This window comes from Rhinopithecus bieti, unplaced genomic scaffold (assembly GCF_001698545.2).
Source record: "Rhinopithecus bieti isolate Rb0 unplaced genomic scaffold, ASM169854v2 scaffold_36959, whole genome shotgun sequence".
NCBI classification, from domain to species: Eukaryota; Metazoa; Chordata; class Mammalia; order Primates; family Cercopithecidae; genus Rhinopithecus; species Rhinopithecus bieti.
The window spans coordinates 1,338,245-1,353,836 of NW_016816945.1; the positions used below are offsets into that span (position 1 = coordinate 1,338,245).

Below are 15,592 nucleotides of genomic sequence, written 5' to 3' on the forward strand. Positions count from 1 at the left end.
GGAGTTTGAGTCTAGCCTGGGCACACAGGGAAACCCTGTCTCTATAAAATAAAAAAGGAATAAAAGAGTACTCAATCCAAAAGAAGACAAGAAAAGAAAAGAGAAAAAAGAAACACAAAACAGAAGGAGTAAATAGAACATAAACAGCAAGATGATTAACTTAAACAGAACCATATCAATTAATCAATTATACATATCATTAAATATAAATTAACTAAACAGTCAAACTGTTTTTAAACAGCAAGACCCAAGTCATATGATGCATTTCTTTTTTTTTTTTTTTGACAAAGTCTCGCTCTTATTGCCCAGGCTGGAGCGCAATGGCGCAATCTCAGCTCACTGCAACCTCTGCCTCCCAGGTTCAAGTGATTCTCCTGCCTCAGCCTCCTGAGTAGCTGGGATTACAGGTGCCTACCACCACACCTGGCTAATTTTTGTATATTTAGTAGAGATGGGGTTTCACCATGTCGACCAGGCTGGTCTTGAACTTCTGACCTCAGGTGATCCACCCGCCTCGGCCTCCCAAAGTGCTGGGATTATAGGCGTGAGCCACCGTGCCTGGCCCACACTTTCTTACATTTAAGAAAATTTATATACATATTTTGGAGACAGGGTTTTGTCATGTTGCCCAGGCTGGTCTTGAACTCCTGAGCTCAAGTGATTCACCTGCCTCGGCCTCCCAAAGTGCTGGGATTACAGGCATGAGTCACCACACCCGGCCATGATGCACTTTAAATATAAAGTTACAGGCTGAAAGGAAAAGGATAAAAAAAGATATAACATGCAAATGCCAAGCATAAGAAAGCTGGTGTGCTATTAAAAGCACACAAAGAAAATTCAAGACAAGTATTATCAGAGATAAAGATATTAATTTCATAAAGGTAAAATGACCACGGAGACATTAAAAGACTAAATGTGAATGCACCTAATAATAAAGACTCAAAACACATAAAGCAAAATTGATCATATTAAAGAGAGAAATGAACAGATCTACAATCAGAATTGGAGAGATAGAGTGTAAATGAAATACAGAGTCAAAGAGACAGACATGCAGAGGGAAAGAGAGATACAGAGAAACAGACAGCCAGAGTGAGAGAGACAGAGGCAGCCTGATCCAAAGAGGACAATGAGTCTCAGAGACAGGGAGCATCTGAGAATAAATGACAAAGCAGGGAGGATCAGAAGCTCTGGCTGCAGGGGATGGAGTCAGAGGAAGAATCTGGAACTATGGGATCCTGCAGGGATGATTGCAGGACAGACAGCAACACTTACCCGCTGTCCAGCAGAGCCTTGGGGGCCAGGCTCCCCACGCAGTCCCTGTGTAGGAGGGAGGAGATGAATGGTGTCAGCTGTTGAGGGCTCTGACCTGGGACCCTCAGGACTCACCAGAATTCCCCCACCTGGGGCCACTTGAGTACTCACTCTCTCGCCTTTCTCTCCTGGGTGGCCAGAGATTCCTTTGGGTCCAGCTGGGCCTGGGGGTCCCTAAGCAACAAGACAGGGCCTCAGCCTTGTGTTGGGGCAGGATGGAGTGGGCAGGGGCTTGGGAACAGAGGTGTTGGGGGGGGTGCTCTAGCTTGGTCCGGGCCTCTGGGTTCTTCACCATACACCAAGCACACAGCAGTCAGTTCATACAGCTCAGTGTTAAAAGATCTGATCCTGGAGTCAGATTGTCCCACCACAACTCACGGAAGTTGCCATGTGCTGGCCACAGCCCTAGGGCAAGAATCTCCACTTTTCTTGGTTTTAGGTGATAACAATACATGGTTCTCATTACTTGGATTGAATAAGATTTAAAACTATGGAAGGTAGTTTGCATATTAAGTGCTCAATAAATACTTATTGAATGAATGAATGGAAGAATGAATGGATGGATGGATAGATGGATACAAGGGTGGATGATGGACGGATGTATGGATAGATGGAAAGATGGACAGACACGTGGGTGAGAGTACAAGGAGAACTACTCACTATGTGTCCAGGACTCCCAGGGACACCTGTGGGGCCAGGAGGCCCAGGGAGACCTGGAAAAAGACAGGATGTCCTAAGGGCCAGAACAAAGTACAATCTCAGGAAGTGCCCCATCAGCTCCCTCCTGACAGCCCCAAACCCTATTCCCTCTGCCATCTATCAACTCCACCCCTTACCCCAGGCCTGGACTCAACTTACCCATGGGCCCTGGAGGGCCTGGAGGCCCAGGGGGTCCCCGGGGCCAGTGGTTGTTGGTCTCGGTGAAGGTGTTGGACAGCAGTGGGTCTCCTGGGTGAGCAAACATGATGAGTGAGTAGAGCTGGGTAGAGTGGGGTGGTTAGTCTTCACCTGCCACCTCTGCCAAGACAGCTTGGACTGCCCCATGGGGCAGCCTGCAGCATGGCTGGTATCACCTGGGCACCTGCTCCCAGGGTGAGGAGTGTGGAGAGTGTTGGTCTCGCAAGACCAGGATGCAGGGAGATGTGGGTTCTAACCCCACTGCAATCTAGCTGGTGACATCCAGCAACACTCTCCACTTTTCAGAGCCTGTACTGTCACCTGCCAAATGGGAATGGCAATAAAAGAAACCATTTATCCACCACCTACTGTGTGCCAGGCTTCTGTACATGGGTGTTACACAGGTCTGGGAGGCTGGCAGTGTCATTGTCCCCATTGTATGGATAGTGAGATGGAATGAATGCTGGGATGGCAGAACGAATGAATGGTGTGCACCAAAGACACGATGGAAAAGAGGCTGAAATCTGGCGCTCCACATTCTGACCCCTGGCAGTCCATGGGCAGGTCAGGCTGGGCTGCCAAACGGAAGAAGCCAAGGATGTGCATCAGGGCCTGGAGGAGGGGCCAGGCCTGTGGCCTTGGGAGCTCAGAGCTCGCTTCCTGCTGCCAGGTCTTTTGCTTCCCAGTGCTCTGAGAACTGGATTCCAGCCAGTTCCAAGGCTCGGGACGGCCTGATGCCTGGTGGCTCTAAGCACAGGTTCTGGAGGCAGCCTGTTTGAAGCCGTTTCCCTACGCCGGGGCTGTGGGACCCTGGCAAGCCACCTCCCCTCTCTGGTCCTCAGTGTTCCTCATCTGTAAACACAGGAGGACAACAGCGCCTGCTGGAGGACTGGGTCACACCTGGCCTACCATGAGCAGGGCTGGCACACAGAAGGCATCTGGCAGATGGTAGCGGGCACTGTGCTGATGGCTACTCCACCCCCACCTCTACCTGTGGGGACTCACCATGCTGGGAGATCCGGGCGTGGGGTGGACCAACAGGGGTTGGGGGCCCAGGGGGGCCAGGAGGCCCTGGTGGTCCAGGAGGTCCCCTCTCTCCAGGGGTGCCCACAGCTCCAGCCCGGCCAGGGCTCCCTGGGGGGCCCTGTGGACCTGCAATGGAATCACAGGGATTTGTGGGTATACAGGAGGCAGGGAGGCCTAGGGTGGCCTTAAGCGACAGGACAAGGCAGCCTGGAGCGGTGGGTATGAAAGAGGGCCCCACAGTCCATAGACCTAGGCTCCCTGGTTGTCTAACAGGGGGATGAGCACAGCTCCCAGTCCTCCACCTCATCCAGGCTGGGTCTTCCTTCCTTGGGGCTCCCAAACCCCCAAAGTCCCTCATAGAAACCCTGGTCACATGGCGCAAGCATTGCTGCTTCTCCTCTGCCCAGCCCCGCTCCCAGCAGTCTGGAAGCTCCAAAAGGGCAGGGACATGTCTGACCCCACCCAGTGCCCAGCTCAGAGCCTGCTAAGTGTAGGTGCCCAGGGAATGTGAGTCGAGTGAACGTAAGAGAGGATTTCATGGAGCCCAGGTGTGGGCGGGGCACTCCCTGGCGGGATGTTGAGTGAAGAGGCAAGCAGATGAAAGGGCCCAGGCCATCCTGGCCATGTCAGGGGCAGGGAAGGGCCCACCTGGTTGGGGGGTGGCCAGAGGAGCTGTGGAGCAACGTTGTGGGCACTCACCTGGTGGGCCTCTCATCCCCATTGGGCCCCGGCTGCCGGCATCTCCCTTGGGGCCGGTGGGCCCGGGCAGCCCCCGAGCACCGACTTGTTCTGGGGGGTAAATCATATCAGACTGGCAGCTCCAGATCTGCTCTTGATCCCCACCCTGGCCCCAGCCCCCCAACCAGCACCTACCATTTCGGGGAAGCAGCGGGACCCTCACACTCTCTATGGCTCCTGGCAGCCCTGGGGTAGGGGGGTAGGCAGAGGTCAGTGTCCCCGCTGGGCCTGGAGGAGGGAGGCTCATCCAGAATCCCCACTCCCAACTCCCCCCAACCTCCAGGCAGGGTCTGCTGGGGCTGCTTGGTCTCCAGGGACTGCAGCTTTCAGGAGTCCCAGGAGACGGTCCTCTTAGGCAGGTCTAAGAAACGGGAAATGGGAAGTCTGAGGCCCACTAGAGGGTTAAGTTCGGAGTCAGTGACAGGGTGGGGACCAGAATCCCACTTCCCCAATTCCCAACCCACTGCTCATTCTCACAGGCAAGTCTGAGTCTGACACTCACCCAGGAGGCCTCCATCTCCGGGGCTGCCCTGGGCAGGAGGAGGGCCCCAGAGTGGGGCAGGGTCCTCAGGGGTAGCTGGTGTTGGAGGCGCTGGCCGCTCTATGACAGTCAGCATGGCCACCTGAAGAGGAAGACAGGGACGGGGTGGGTACCAGGGTCTCACTAGGACCCCTCCCTATTTTTTTTTTGAGATGGAGTTTTGCTCTGTTGCCCAGGTTGGAATGCAGTGGTACCATCACAGCTCATGCAGCCTCAACCACCTGGGCTTAAGCGATCCTTCTGCCTCAGCCTTCCAAGTAGCTGGGACCACAGGGACGCACCACCATACATGGCAAATTAAAAAAAAAAATTATTTGTAGAGACAAGGTCTCGCTATGTTGCCCAGGCTGGTCTTGAACTCCTGGGCTCAAGCAATCATCTTGCCTCAGCCTCCCAAAGTGTTGGGATTACAGGCATGAGGCAAGGTCTCACTAGGGACAGGCCAGCCAAGGGGCCTGGTGTGGGAGGTAGGAGGTACACAGCCAGCAGGGCCCAGCTTGGAGTAGAGCCCCAGGCTCGCAGGGGCACGGAGCTTCATTAGAAGTGACAGTGTTTTTCAAAGCACACAATTCATAACACGCATTATGGAAAAGTCATTGACACCATCATCGCCATCCAAGTTGAGCTTTGTGACTGTTGCGGTGCTTGCTGGGCCATGTGCTTTTTTTCTATGCTTATCTACAAATAAGAAGCTTTTTTTGATTTGTTAAAGCACCACAGGGTATGGCTGGAAGAGTTTCACTAATTTTTTTTTTTTTTCCAAGATGGAGAGCCTTGCTCTGTTGCCCAGGCTAGAGTGCAGTGGCATGATCTCGGCTCACTGCAACCTCCGCCTCCCAGGTTCAAGTGATTCTCCTGCCTCAGCCTCCCAAGTAGCTGGGATTACAGTCGTGCACCACCACACCTGGCTAATTTTTGTATTTTTAGTAGAGATGGGGTTTTACCATGTTGGCCAGGCTGGTCTCAAACTCCTGACCTGAAGTGATCTGCTTATCTTGGCCTCCCAAAGTGTTGGGATTACAGGCATGAGCCACCGTTGCTGGCCTTTCACTAAATTTGGAAGGAAGTTTGGAAGAGTCGACATGAAATAGAAACCTGGAGGTGTACACAAAGTCCACTTTTGGGCCCACGGTGAGGAAGACTCTGGGAAGCTGGAGGTGTCCCCTCAGCTGCTGAGGACCAAAGAGAGGCCAGATGACCACAGACCAGGGGCTTGGGGATCATGGGGGCCTGTCCAGAGAAAAGGTGAAACTCTCCGGCAGACCCTGAACCAGGAATTCCCATCACAGATGTGGGACTGAGTTGCCTCTTACGTGGGCTTCTCCTGGGAGGGAGCTCAGGGAACTGCTCCTGGAACCCCATGCCTTGTAACTCAGGTGCCAGCACACGCTATGTGGAAGCTTGGTTTTCCCATTTGATAAATCAGGGGCATCTTCTTTTTTCTAATTTTAGAGACAGGGTCTAGCTCTGCTGTCCAGGCTAGAGTGCAGTGGTGCTATCACGGCTCACTGCAGCCTTGCCCGCCTGAGCTCAAGTGATCCTCCTGCCTCAGCCTCTTGAGCAGCTGGGATTGTGTGCCAGCTGTGTGCCACTAAGCCCAGCTAATTTTTTGTAGAGATGGAATCTTGCTATGTTGCCCAGGCTGGTCTCGGGCTCCAGGCCTCAAGTAATCCTCCTGCCTTGGCCTTCCAAAGTGCTGGGATTACAGGTGTGAGCCACCAAGCCCGGGCTAGAGAAATCTTTTCATGTTAGGCAAGGGGAGTATTTTAAATGACTGCTGAATGTCCCACAGAATGAATTCTCCACAATCATGCAACCATGCCTTCTCTTGCCCGGTTTTCAAATTTCTCTATTGGTAAACATTTTTGCATCTGATAATCTCATTAAGGTAAGTTCCCAGGCTGGGCACAGTGGTTCACACCCGTAATCTCAACACTCTGGGAGGCCAAGGCAGGAGGATTCCTTGAGGCCAAGAGCTCAAGACCAGTCTAGACAACATAGAAAGACCCCAGCTCTAAAAAAATGTTTTTTAAACTAGCCAGATGTGGTGGCACATGCCTGTAATGCCAGCTACTCAAGAGGTTGAGGCAGGAGCATAGCTTAAGCCCAGAAGTTGGAGGCTGCAGTGAGCTCCAACTCGCGGCAGATTGCAATGGCAGCACTCCAGCCTGGGTGACAGAGCAAGGCCCTGTTTCTGAATCAAAACAAAACAAACAAACAAACAAACAAAAGATAAATTTCCAGAGAAGAGAATGATCGAGCAAAGAATCGCACTAAAGTGTATGCATGTCTGTGTGTTTAGAAAATCTGGAAGAAAGGATGCTTAAATGTCAACAGTTGCATTCTTTGGGGGCACGGGTAAGTGTTGTGAATGGTTTGCTGGCTGTTTTTTCACATTTCTGAACTTTTCATGTTTCTAAATTTAGAATGTTGTATTTTAAAAATTAAATTTAATTAATTAATTAATTTTCTTTTTTCTTGAGACAGAGTCTTACTGTGTCGCCCAGGGTGGAGTGCAGTGGTGCAATCTCAGCTCACTGCAGCCTCTGCCTCCTGGGTTCAAGCAATTCTCTGCCTCAGCCTCCCACATAGCTGGGATTAGAGATACCTGCCACCATGACTGGCTATTTTTTTTTTTTCTTGAGATAGAGTTTCGTTCTTGTCGCCCAGGCGGGAGTGCAATGGCACGTTCTAAGCTCACTGCAACCTCTGCCTCCTGGGTTCAAGCAATTCTTCTGCCTCAGTCTCCCGAGTAGTGGGATTACAGGCATGCGCCACCATGCCCAGCTAATTTTTGTATTTTTCGTAGAGACAGGGTTTCTCCACGTTGGTCAGGCTGGTCTTGAATTCCTGACCTCAGGTGATCCATCCCCCTCAGCCTCCCAAAGTGCTGGGATTACAGACGTGAGCCACCTCACCCGGCCCCGGTTAATTTTTTGTATTTTTAGTAAAGACAAGGTTTCACCATCTTAGCCAGGCTGGTCTTGAACTCCTGACCTTGTGATCCACCCGGCTCAGCCTCCCAAATGCTGAGATTACAGGGTTGAGCCACTGCGCCCAGCCTAATTTTTTTTTTTTTTTGAGACAGAGTCTCGCTCTGTTGCCCAGGCTGGAATACAGTGGCATGATCTTGGCTCACTACAACCTCTGCCTCGCAGGTTCAAGCAATCCTCATGCCTCAGCCTCCTTTGTAGCTGGGATTATGGGTGTGAGCCACCATGCCAGGCTAATTTTTGTATTTTTAAAAGAGACAGGGTTATGCCATGTTGGCCAGGCTGGTCTCGAACTCTTGGCCTCAAGCAATCCACCTGCCTCAGCCTCCCAAAGTGTGGAGATTACAGGTGTGAGCCACTGCACCAAGCTGCACTTTTTAATTTAAAAAAAAAAAAAAAGTTTTATGGCAGCGCAGTGGCTTACGCCTGTAATCCCAGCACCTTGGGAGGCCAAGACAGCAAATTGCTTGAGCTTAGAAGTTCAAGACCAGTCTGGACAACATGGAGAAACCCCATCTCTACCAAAAATTAAGAAATTAGCTGGATGTAGTATTGTTCACTTATGGTCCCAGCTACTCAGGAGGCTGAGGTGGGAGGATTGCTTGAGCCCAGGAGGCATAGGTTGCAGTGAGCTGAGATCTCGCCACTGCACTCCAGCCTGGGAAACACAGGAAGACCCTATTTCAAACAAAACCAAACGAACCAAAGAATACAAAACATTTTATCTTGAAATAATTTGAGATGTGTGATAGATGTTTTGTTTTTGAAACCAGGAAGATAGCATTATGGATGGGGGTTGGGGGGATAGAGAAAGGGGATGGGGCAGGGGCAGCCAGGAGATCCCACCAGGATCTCTGGGCAGTGTCTCTGCTGATCTGGCTGGGATGGTAAATGGAGCCCCATGGGAGGGAACTCACAGGCCTCCTGGAGGAAGAACAGGCCAGGCTGGCTGTGACTTGCACTTCACATACACAGTCTTCATTGAGTGGATGCTAGTGTCCCCTCCGCTTTACAGAAGGGGAAACTGAGGCACAACCTGTGAGCAGGCTTCCAAGGGAGGGACACTAGAGGAAACCAGGACATGCCTGACAGGGGATGCTGCTCGCCGAGTCGGCTCAGAGCTGCCCTGTGGGTTCCCTGAGGGTGCAAGCATGGGGTGTGGGGAAGGAGGAGGGGAGGGTGGGATGGTGGTTGCCGGGACTGGCCTGGGGCAGGGGGCAACCACCCAGGAGGGAGCTGCTCACCCACCTTGGCCTCCAGCATCTTCAGCCGCTCTGTCAGCTCTGACACTTTACTGCAGTTGAGACAACCTGCGGGGAGGAAGGAATTTGGGGCCAGGGCCGAGGGTCCTAGGCTCCCCCTCAGAGTCCTTCAGGCTCTGGGAGGTGGGATGGAGGAAAGGATCAGATATCTGATGACTCCAACCCATGAGGGAGCCTTAGGCTGGGGAGGGGCTATAGGATCACGGTGGATCCAGGGGGACCTCACCCTATGAATTCTTTTTGGCGCTGGAGCCTCCAGAGTGGCCTGCTTCTCCTGCAGCAGGACCAGGGACCCGACCCCTGGCAGCCTCTGTGTCCAAAATGACCCCTTTCCCAGAAGCCAAGGAAATGGCAATGGGGCGGGGGCCATGGATGAGGCTGAGGGCTTCCCCAACAACCCCAACCAGCCTCATGGGCTAAGAGTTTAGAGCTCAGACAAGCCTGGGTCTGAGCCTTGACACTGTCCTGTGTGACTTGTCCTCTCTGGAAAGATCCTGTTGCTTCCCGCTCGGGCAGGGCTGGAGCCAGGGCGTGCCAGCTTTGGGGACCTACCCAGCGCAGTCTGGACTGGGCTGGCCTCAAAGGTGCCATCCTCTGAGCCTCCCCCGACCCACCATCCAGCAGCCCCCAGTCTCCTGGGTGAGACTCACGAGAATGACGTGAGCCATTCACAGCAGCTCTGGACATTTACGGAGCCTCCCAGTTGCTGGCCCTGCCGAGTGCTTGGCCAGCAGTCTCTCTCCTCCTCACAGGAGTGTCACCCCCGTTCACACCTGAGGACACAGCTCAGAGCAGGGAGGGGTGAGTGCCTAACTAGCACATCTGGGGTCTAGTCCTGGTGCTGCCCCGACTCCCAGCTGTGGGGCCTGGAGCAGGGCAGGGCAGGGAGGTCAGAGACCTTCAGCTTCCTCCTCTTTAAAAAGGGGACAATGGGAGGGCAGTGGACAGCTGTGAGGTCTAAATGAGCTGCTGATGGGAAGTGCCTGGCACAGGGCCTCGCACACTGCTGACACTCAGAAAAGTACTGATTACATAAAAAGAGGAAACGGGGGGATTGAACTGGCGTCTGCAAGAGTCCAGGGTTCATGGGTCTCGGGGTGTCTGGACCCAGGTCAGATGCCCCTCTGGGGTCCTTTCTGTGCCCCTCAAAGCAACTTTTGTAGCCTGGGGAGCACAGGGTGGGGAGACGGTTACTGTCCTTGACCCTCCACTGCCAGACCTGCTGGCTTTTAGGACAGTTACTAAACTGCCCTGGGCCCGCTCCAGAGCTCCCTCAGCCCAGGGGACCCCAAGAAGCTACCCCAGGACCCACCTGAGAAGGCCGTGGGCCGAAGTGCCATACGCCGCATGGTATTGCCCGACCACACGGGCTCCAAGGAGCCAGAGGAACCTGCAACTGAGGGATGGAGGGTGAGAGCCCTGCTGGGGTGTGATCCTTGCCTCCTCAGGTCCCCCTGCCCACCACTGTAGCCCCAGCAGGGATCCCTACTCCCCTCAGCACAGGACACAGAGGCCCAGAGAAGGAGAGGCAATGTATCTGGGTCACATAGCATGAACTGGGCTGAGCTAGAGCAAGGCTGGCCACCTGATAGGGCTGGGAAGAGGGGCTGGCAATGGGGCGGGGGCCATGGATGAGGCTGAGGACTTCCCCAACGACCCCAACCCCAGTCAGCCTCATGGGCTGAGTTTAGAGCTCAGACAAGCCTGGGTCTGAGCCCTGACACTTACTGTCCTGCGTGACTTGTCCTCTCTAGACTTATTTTCCCATCTGTAAAATGGGATTCTAAGGCCTCTAAACTTCCCAGGCTGGGGTGAGGCATGAGGTCAGCCATGAATGCAAAGGGCCCACTGTGCACACACAGGGACCAGCACACACAGTAGGTGCTCAATAAATGGCCGCCGTGACTGTTGCCATCCACACTCTCACTGCCTGGCTTGGTAAGAGGAGACTGAAGTGGATCCAGACCTGGTTTTAAATGAAAACCAGAGGGAGGCTGGCTGCCTGGGAGGGTAAGGGGAGCCAGTTCCAGGGCCAACCCCTGCTGCCACCCCTTCCCAAGGAGGACCCCCCCCACCCGCCCCTGCCACCCTGGCTGGCCTGGTTTTGGGGGACTGGTTTTCTCCACAGCTGGAGGGATGGACTGGCCAAACCAGGGGCGGGGGCACAGCTGGAGAGGCTGTGGAGCCAGCACTGGCAACTGCCCCCCTCAGCCCCCCAGGCTTTCCTTTTAAGGTCACAAAATGTTGTCTGGGGGGAGACAAGACCCAAATAAGGCATGGGCCTGGCAGCTCGGAGCAGGGCTGTGGGTTGATGCAGGGAGCGAGAGGCGCCGGGAACTCAAACCAGACGAGTCCCTCTGGCCAGCCCCCAGTGGAGGCTGCCAGGCCCTGCTCTGGGTCCCACTGTGGGGCCTCCACTCCTGCTGAGCCTGCATCCCCAGCACACCCTCCTCAAGGGCCTGCGACTTGCCCAGGCACAGGGGGCTAATCTCACCCAGGATGGAGGAAGATGGTTTGCCAGCCCAGGACTGAGGCCGGCACTGGGAACTCCCTGGGAAGGGGAGACATCACTGTGAACCATGCCCATGTGAAGGACCTTGTTTAGGTTGGCTCAATCCTACAAGGAAGGTGATAATCAGAACAGACAACTCTTGTTTAGCATGTACCCTGGGCCTAGCACCTTCTAAGCACTTCACATACATAGTCTTAACAGTGAGTGGGTGTTAGTACCACCTCCACTTTCCAGAGGTAGCTGTGCTACCGCTCCTCCGTTGCCCATGCTCAGATAAAGGTGGATGAGTAAATGACAATCAGCTTCACTTCCCCGCTTGGAAGAAATGAGGCAGAGAAGAGAGGCGACTCGTCATCCGTTGTCTGCGGGACGGTCCCAAGCCTGGATTTGAACACAGGTCGGCCTGATTCCAGGGCCAGATTTCTTTTTTTGGTTGGTGGAGGTGTGGGGGCACCCGGCAGGAAGGCTCCATGTTCAGCAGGAGTGCTGGTGCCTGAGAAAAATGGCCTCACCAAGCGCTCTTCATTCTTTCTGCTTCCAGGTAGAGATGTGATGTCATTTTAGTACTCTTTTCGGGAAGTTGACCAAAAGAAGCGGCCATCTCTCGCAACGTGGGGATGTTTGAGTTTCCTCTGTGATAAAGCTTCAGCTGCTCTCCCCATCCGCTTCTGCCCTCCTCTCTATTCTGCTGTTGTTTTCTTTTTTCTTTTTTTTTTTTTTTCCATTGCATTATCTGCCTTCTAGCATGTTCCAGTTTCCCAGGCCACTGCCTGTCATCTGGCCTCCTGGCTGGAACATCAGCCCCACTAGGGCAGGGACCTTGTCTGTCTTGTGTTCGGCCTACAAAAGTGCCCAGCACCCAGTAGGATCTCATGGGCTTCATGTATAAAACTTTTTTTTTGTTTTAAGACGGAGTCTCACTCTGTCACCCAGGCTGGAGTGCTGTGGTGCAATCTTGGCTCACTACAACCTCCACCTCCCGGGTTCAAGCGATTCTCCTGTTTCATCCTCCAGAGTAGCTGGGGAAACAGGAGCGTGCCACCATGCCCAGCTAATTTTTGATATTTTTAGTAGAGACGGGGTTTCACCGTATTAGCCAGGATGGTCTCCATCTCCTGACCTAGTGATCCACCTGCCTCGGCCCCCCAAAGTGCTAGGATTATAGGCGTGAGCCACCGAGACCGGCCATTTATAAAACTTTTGTTGATGAATACATGAATCACCAACTGAAAATAAATTTCGATCAAGCAAACCAAATATAAGGCAGACACAACTGTCTTGAACGTCAACATAGGCCTGGCACAGTGGCTCACGCCTGTAATCCCAGCACTTTGGGAAGCCGAGGCAGGTGGATGACCTGAGATCAGGAGTTCGAGACCAGCCTGGCCAACATGGTGGAACCCTGTCTCTATTAAAAATACAAAAATTAGCTGGGGGTGGTGGTGTGTGCCTGTAATCCCAGCTACTTGGGAGGTTGAGGCAGGAGAATTGCTTGAACCCGGGAGCGGAGGTTGCAGTGAGCTGAAAATGCACCACTGCACTCCAGCCTGGGCGACAAAGTAAGACTCCTCAAAAAAAAAAAAAAAAAAAAAAAAAAGTCAGCATAAATGGGCCAGGTGCAGGGGCTCACACCTGTAATCCCAGCACTTTGGGAGGCTGAAGTGGGCAGATTGCTTGAGCCCAGGAGTTTGAGACCAGCCTGGGTAATATGGCAAAACCCTGTCTCTACAAAAAATTTAAAAATTAGCTGGGTATGGTGGCGCATGCCTGTAGTCCCAGCTACTTGGGAGACTGATACGGGAGGATAGCTTGAACTTAGAAGGTCAAGGTTGCAGTGAGCTGTGATCACGCCACTGCACTGAGAGTGAGACCCTATCTAAAAAAAAATAAAATCAGCATAAATGTTTTAATGCCACACTAGAGTGTCCCTGAGTTATTAATCTGTAAACTTGTGGTTGGAAATTCTTTTTCAACCAGTTTGTTTTCGATGTTTTTCCAGGGGCCAGAAAGAATTAGAAAACAAATAAAACATGGTCTGACAGCAGCACAGACATCAAATGCTCAGAGTAATTGCAAATTTAAATTAAAAAAAGAAAAGAGTTAGGCCGGGCGCGGTGGCTCAAGCCTGTAATCCCAGCACTTTGGGAGGCCGAGGTCCGGAGATCGAGACCATCCTGACTAACATGGTGAAACCCCGTCTCTACTAAAAAAATACAAAAAACTAGCCGGGCGAGGTGGCGGGCGCCTGTAGTCCCAGCTACTCGTGAGGCTGAGGCAGGAGAATGGCGTAAACCCGGGAGGCGGAGCTTGCAGTGAGCTGAGATCCGGCCACTGCGCTCCAGCCTGGGTGACAGAGTGAGACTCCGTCTCAAAAAAAAAAAAAAAGAAAAGAGTTTAAAGAAATAACAAAACTGTTCAAAAGACCAGAAAATTTTGGGTTTGGATTCAAGATTCACAAAAAGTTATCCAAAAACTCCCCAAAAATTCTGAGAAATGGACAGAAACATTTTAAGGGATGTAGCAGGTTGTAAAATGACCCTGGAGCACACAAAATTCCAGTAAGGAAGAAGCCACAGGTTGTGGGGAGATCTGCCGTTGGACAAAAATGTCATATCCCGGCTATGTGCAGTGGTTCACGCCTGTAATCCCAGCACTTTGAGAGGCCGAGGTTGGCAGATCAAGAGGTCAGGAGATCGAGACCCTCCTGGCTAACACGGTGAAACCCCGTCTCTACTAAAAATACAAAAAATTAGCCGGGCCTGGTGGCGGGCGCCTGTAGTCCCAGCTACTCTGGAGGCTGAGGCAGGAGAATGGCATGAACCCGGGAGGCGGAGCTTGCAGTGAGCCGAGATCGTGCCACCGCACTCCAGCCCGGGCGACAGAGCGAGACTCCTTCTAAACAAAACAAAACAAAACAAATGTCATATCCTTCCCACGGGTGTTTGGTCAAAGTCCCTGAAACAGGCCTCTGTGAGCTGAGACCCTCCTCATCTCAGCCTGGTGGTCCTTACTGAAGGGCTCCTCCCTAGCCTCAACCTTGTCCTCCCAGGGAGGCCCTGAAGGCTGGTCCCAGGACCACAAACCCCAGCTCCACTTTGGGAGCCTGACTGTGGGCCACTTCCCACCATCTGGGAGGTCCTCACATGCCCTATACACATACATACACACACACACATGCACGTTCCTACCTCATGCCCTCTCCTAATCTCTACAGCTGTTGCACCCATGTCACCTCCTCCAGGAAGCCTTCCCAAACAGACCAGTGCACCTACCAGTGTCAAAGCCCCCTCGAAGCTCATCACTCCCTGTCTTGACCTCCACATCTTGACCTCCACACGGTCAGCATTGTCTGTAGTTTCTAGCCCTGGGCCCCATAAGCAGCTCTTCTTCCCTCTGCCCGGTGCCAGGCCTGAGCTAAGAAGCTTTGTGTACCTTCTCGGGACCCTCACGACACCTCATGACACAGAACGCTGAGGCCCAGAGGGGAGAGGCTTCCGCTCTGTCCTTGCAGTGGGACAAGGGGGTCTGGGATTCCAATCTTGCCCTAAATTGGGGATTAGGGATGTGAAAAGTTGGGGATTAGGGGTGTGAAAATCTAGGGGTGTCCCTGGGATCCACTTCATGACTTTCTCTCCCTGGAGAGAAGCCAAAGGAAGGGCTTCCGCATTCACAACCGACCCCCCAGATCTGCTCTGCTCGGTTTAGCAACCACAGGCCATAGGGAGGCAGCCTTCCCAGCCCCAGCCCGGGTCTCCTGCAAGGAATTTACTTTGCAAATGTAAATATTTGCTTCTGGTGGCCAGAGCCAGGGGTTAGGGTCAGAGCTGGGGCTGGGAGCTCCAAGAACCCTCCAGCTCCATCAGGAGCCTCCAGGAAGGCTTAGTCTATGTCCGGCCTGGCCTCCTCTTCAGGACAGGCAAAGGTCCTATTCAATTCTGTGCACTCACTTTATATGTGGCCCATGCCAGGCACTGGGGATGTGGGAGTAACGGTGGCAGGATGGGGGTCAACCTAGCCAGGTGGGAGCACCCAGAGGGCTTCAGGCAGAGCAGTGACTTGCCGGCCACTGCCAAGGCCATGTATGAGAGACAAAGCCGGTGTGGGCAGGGGGTTCAAACAGAGGGAGGGTGAGGTTCAGGGGATGCAGGCATGGGCTGAGAGAGTGGAGGAGGCAGCCACACAGTCGGCTGGGCATGCAGGATGGGCTGGCAGGAGGTGTGGGTTGTCGGGACTCCCAGGAGTGGGGGTGGCTGGGTGGTGGATGTGGGTGGATTTGCAGTGGCTAGCCCTTGGATTCTGAATCTGCAAAGTA

The 15,592-nt window shown here is 53.2% G+C and overlaps 1 protein-coding gene across 8 annotated transcripts in view; it reads right to left on the reverse strand.

Moving 5' to 3' along the window:
- The window catches only part of EMID1 (EMI domain containing 1), a 55,389-nt gene that overhangs the window by 25,489 nt on the left and 14,308 nt on the right, over positions 1 to 15,592 (reverse strand). For 5 of the 8 annotated variants that reach the window (XM_017855545.1, XM_017855539.1, XM_017855540.1 and 2 more), the window contains exons 4-13: positions 10,081 to 10,164; positions 8,755 to 8,816; positions 4,475 to 4,595; positions 4,108 to 4,200; positions 3,934 to 4,023; positions 3,214 to 3,360; positions 2,170 to 2,259; positions 1,972 to 2,024; positions 1,423 to 1,485; positions 1,273 to 1,317 (exon numbers count right to left, since the gene is read on the reverse strand). In XM_017855545.1, the coding sequence (XP_017711034.1) occupies positions 1,273 to 1,317; positions 1,423 to 1,485; positions 1,972 to 2,024; positions 2,170 to 2,259; positions 3,214 to 3,360; positions 3,934 to 4,023; positions 4,108 to 4,200; positions 4,475 to 4,595; positions 8,755 to 8,816; positions 10,081 to 10,164 (848 nt within the window). The remainder of the gene's footprint in view (positions 1 to 1,272; positions 1,318 to 1,422; positions 1,486 to 1,971; positions 2,025 to 2,169; positions 2,260 to 3,213; positions 3,361 to 3,933; positions 4,024 to 4,107; positions 4,201 to 4,474; positions 4,596 to 8,754; positions 8,817 to 10,080; positions 10,165 to 15,592) is intronic. The other 3 variants (XM_017855542.1, XM_017855543.1, XM_017855544.1) reach the window with 1 other exon arrangement.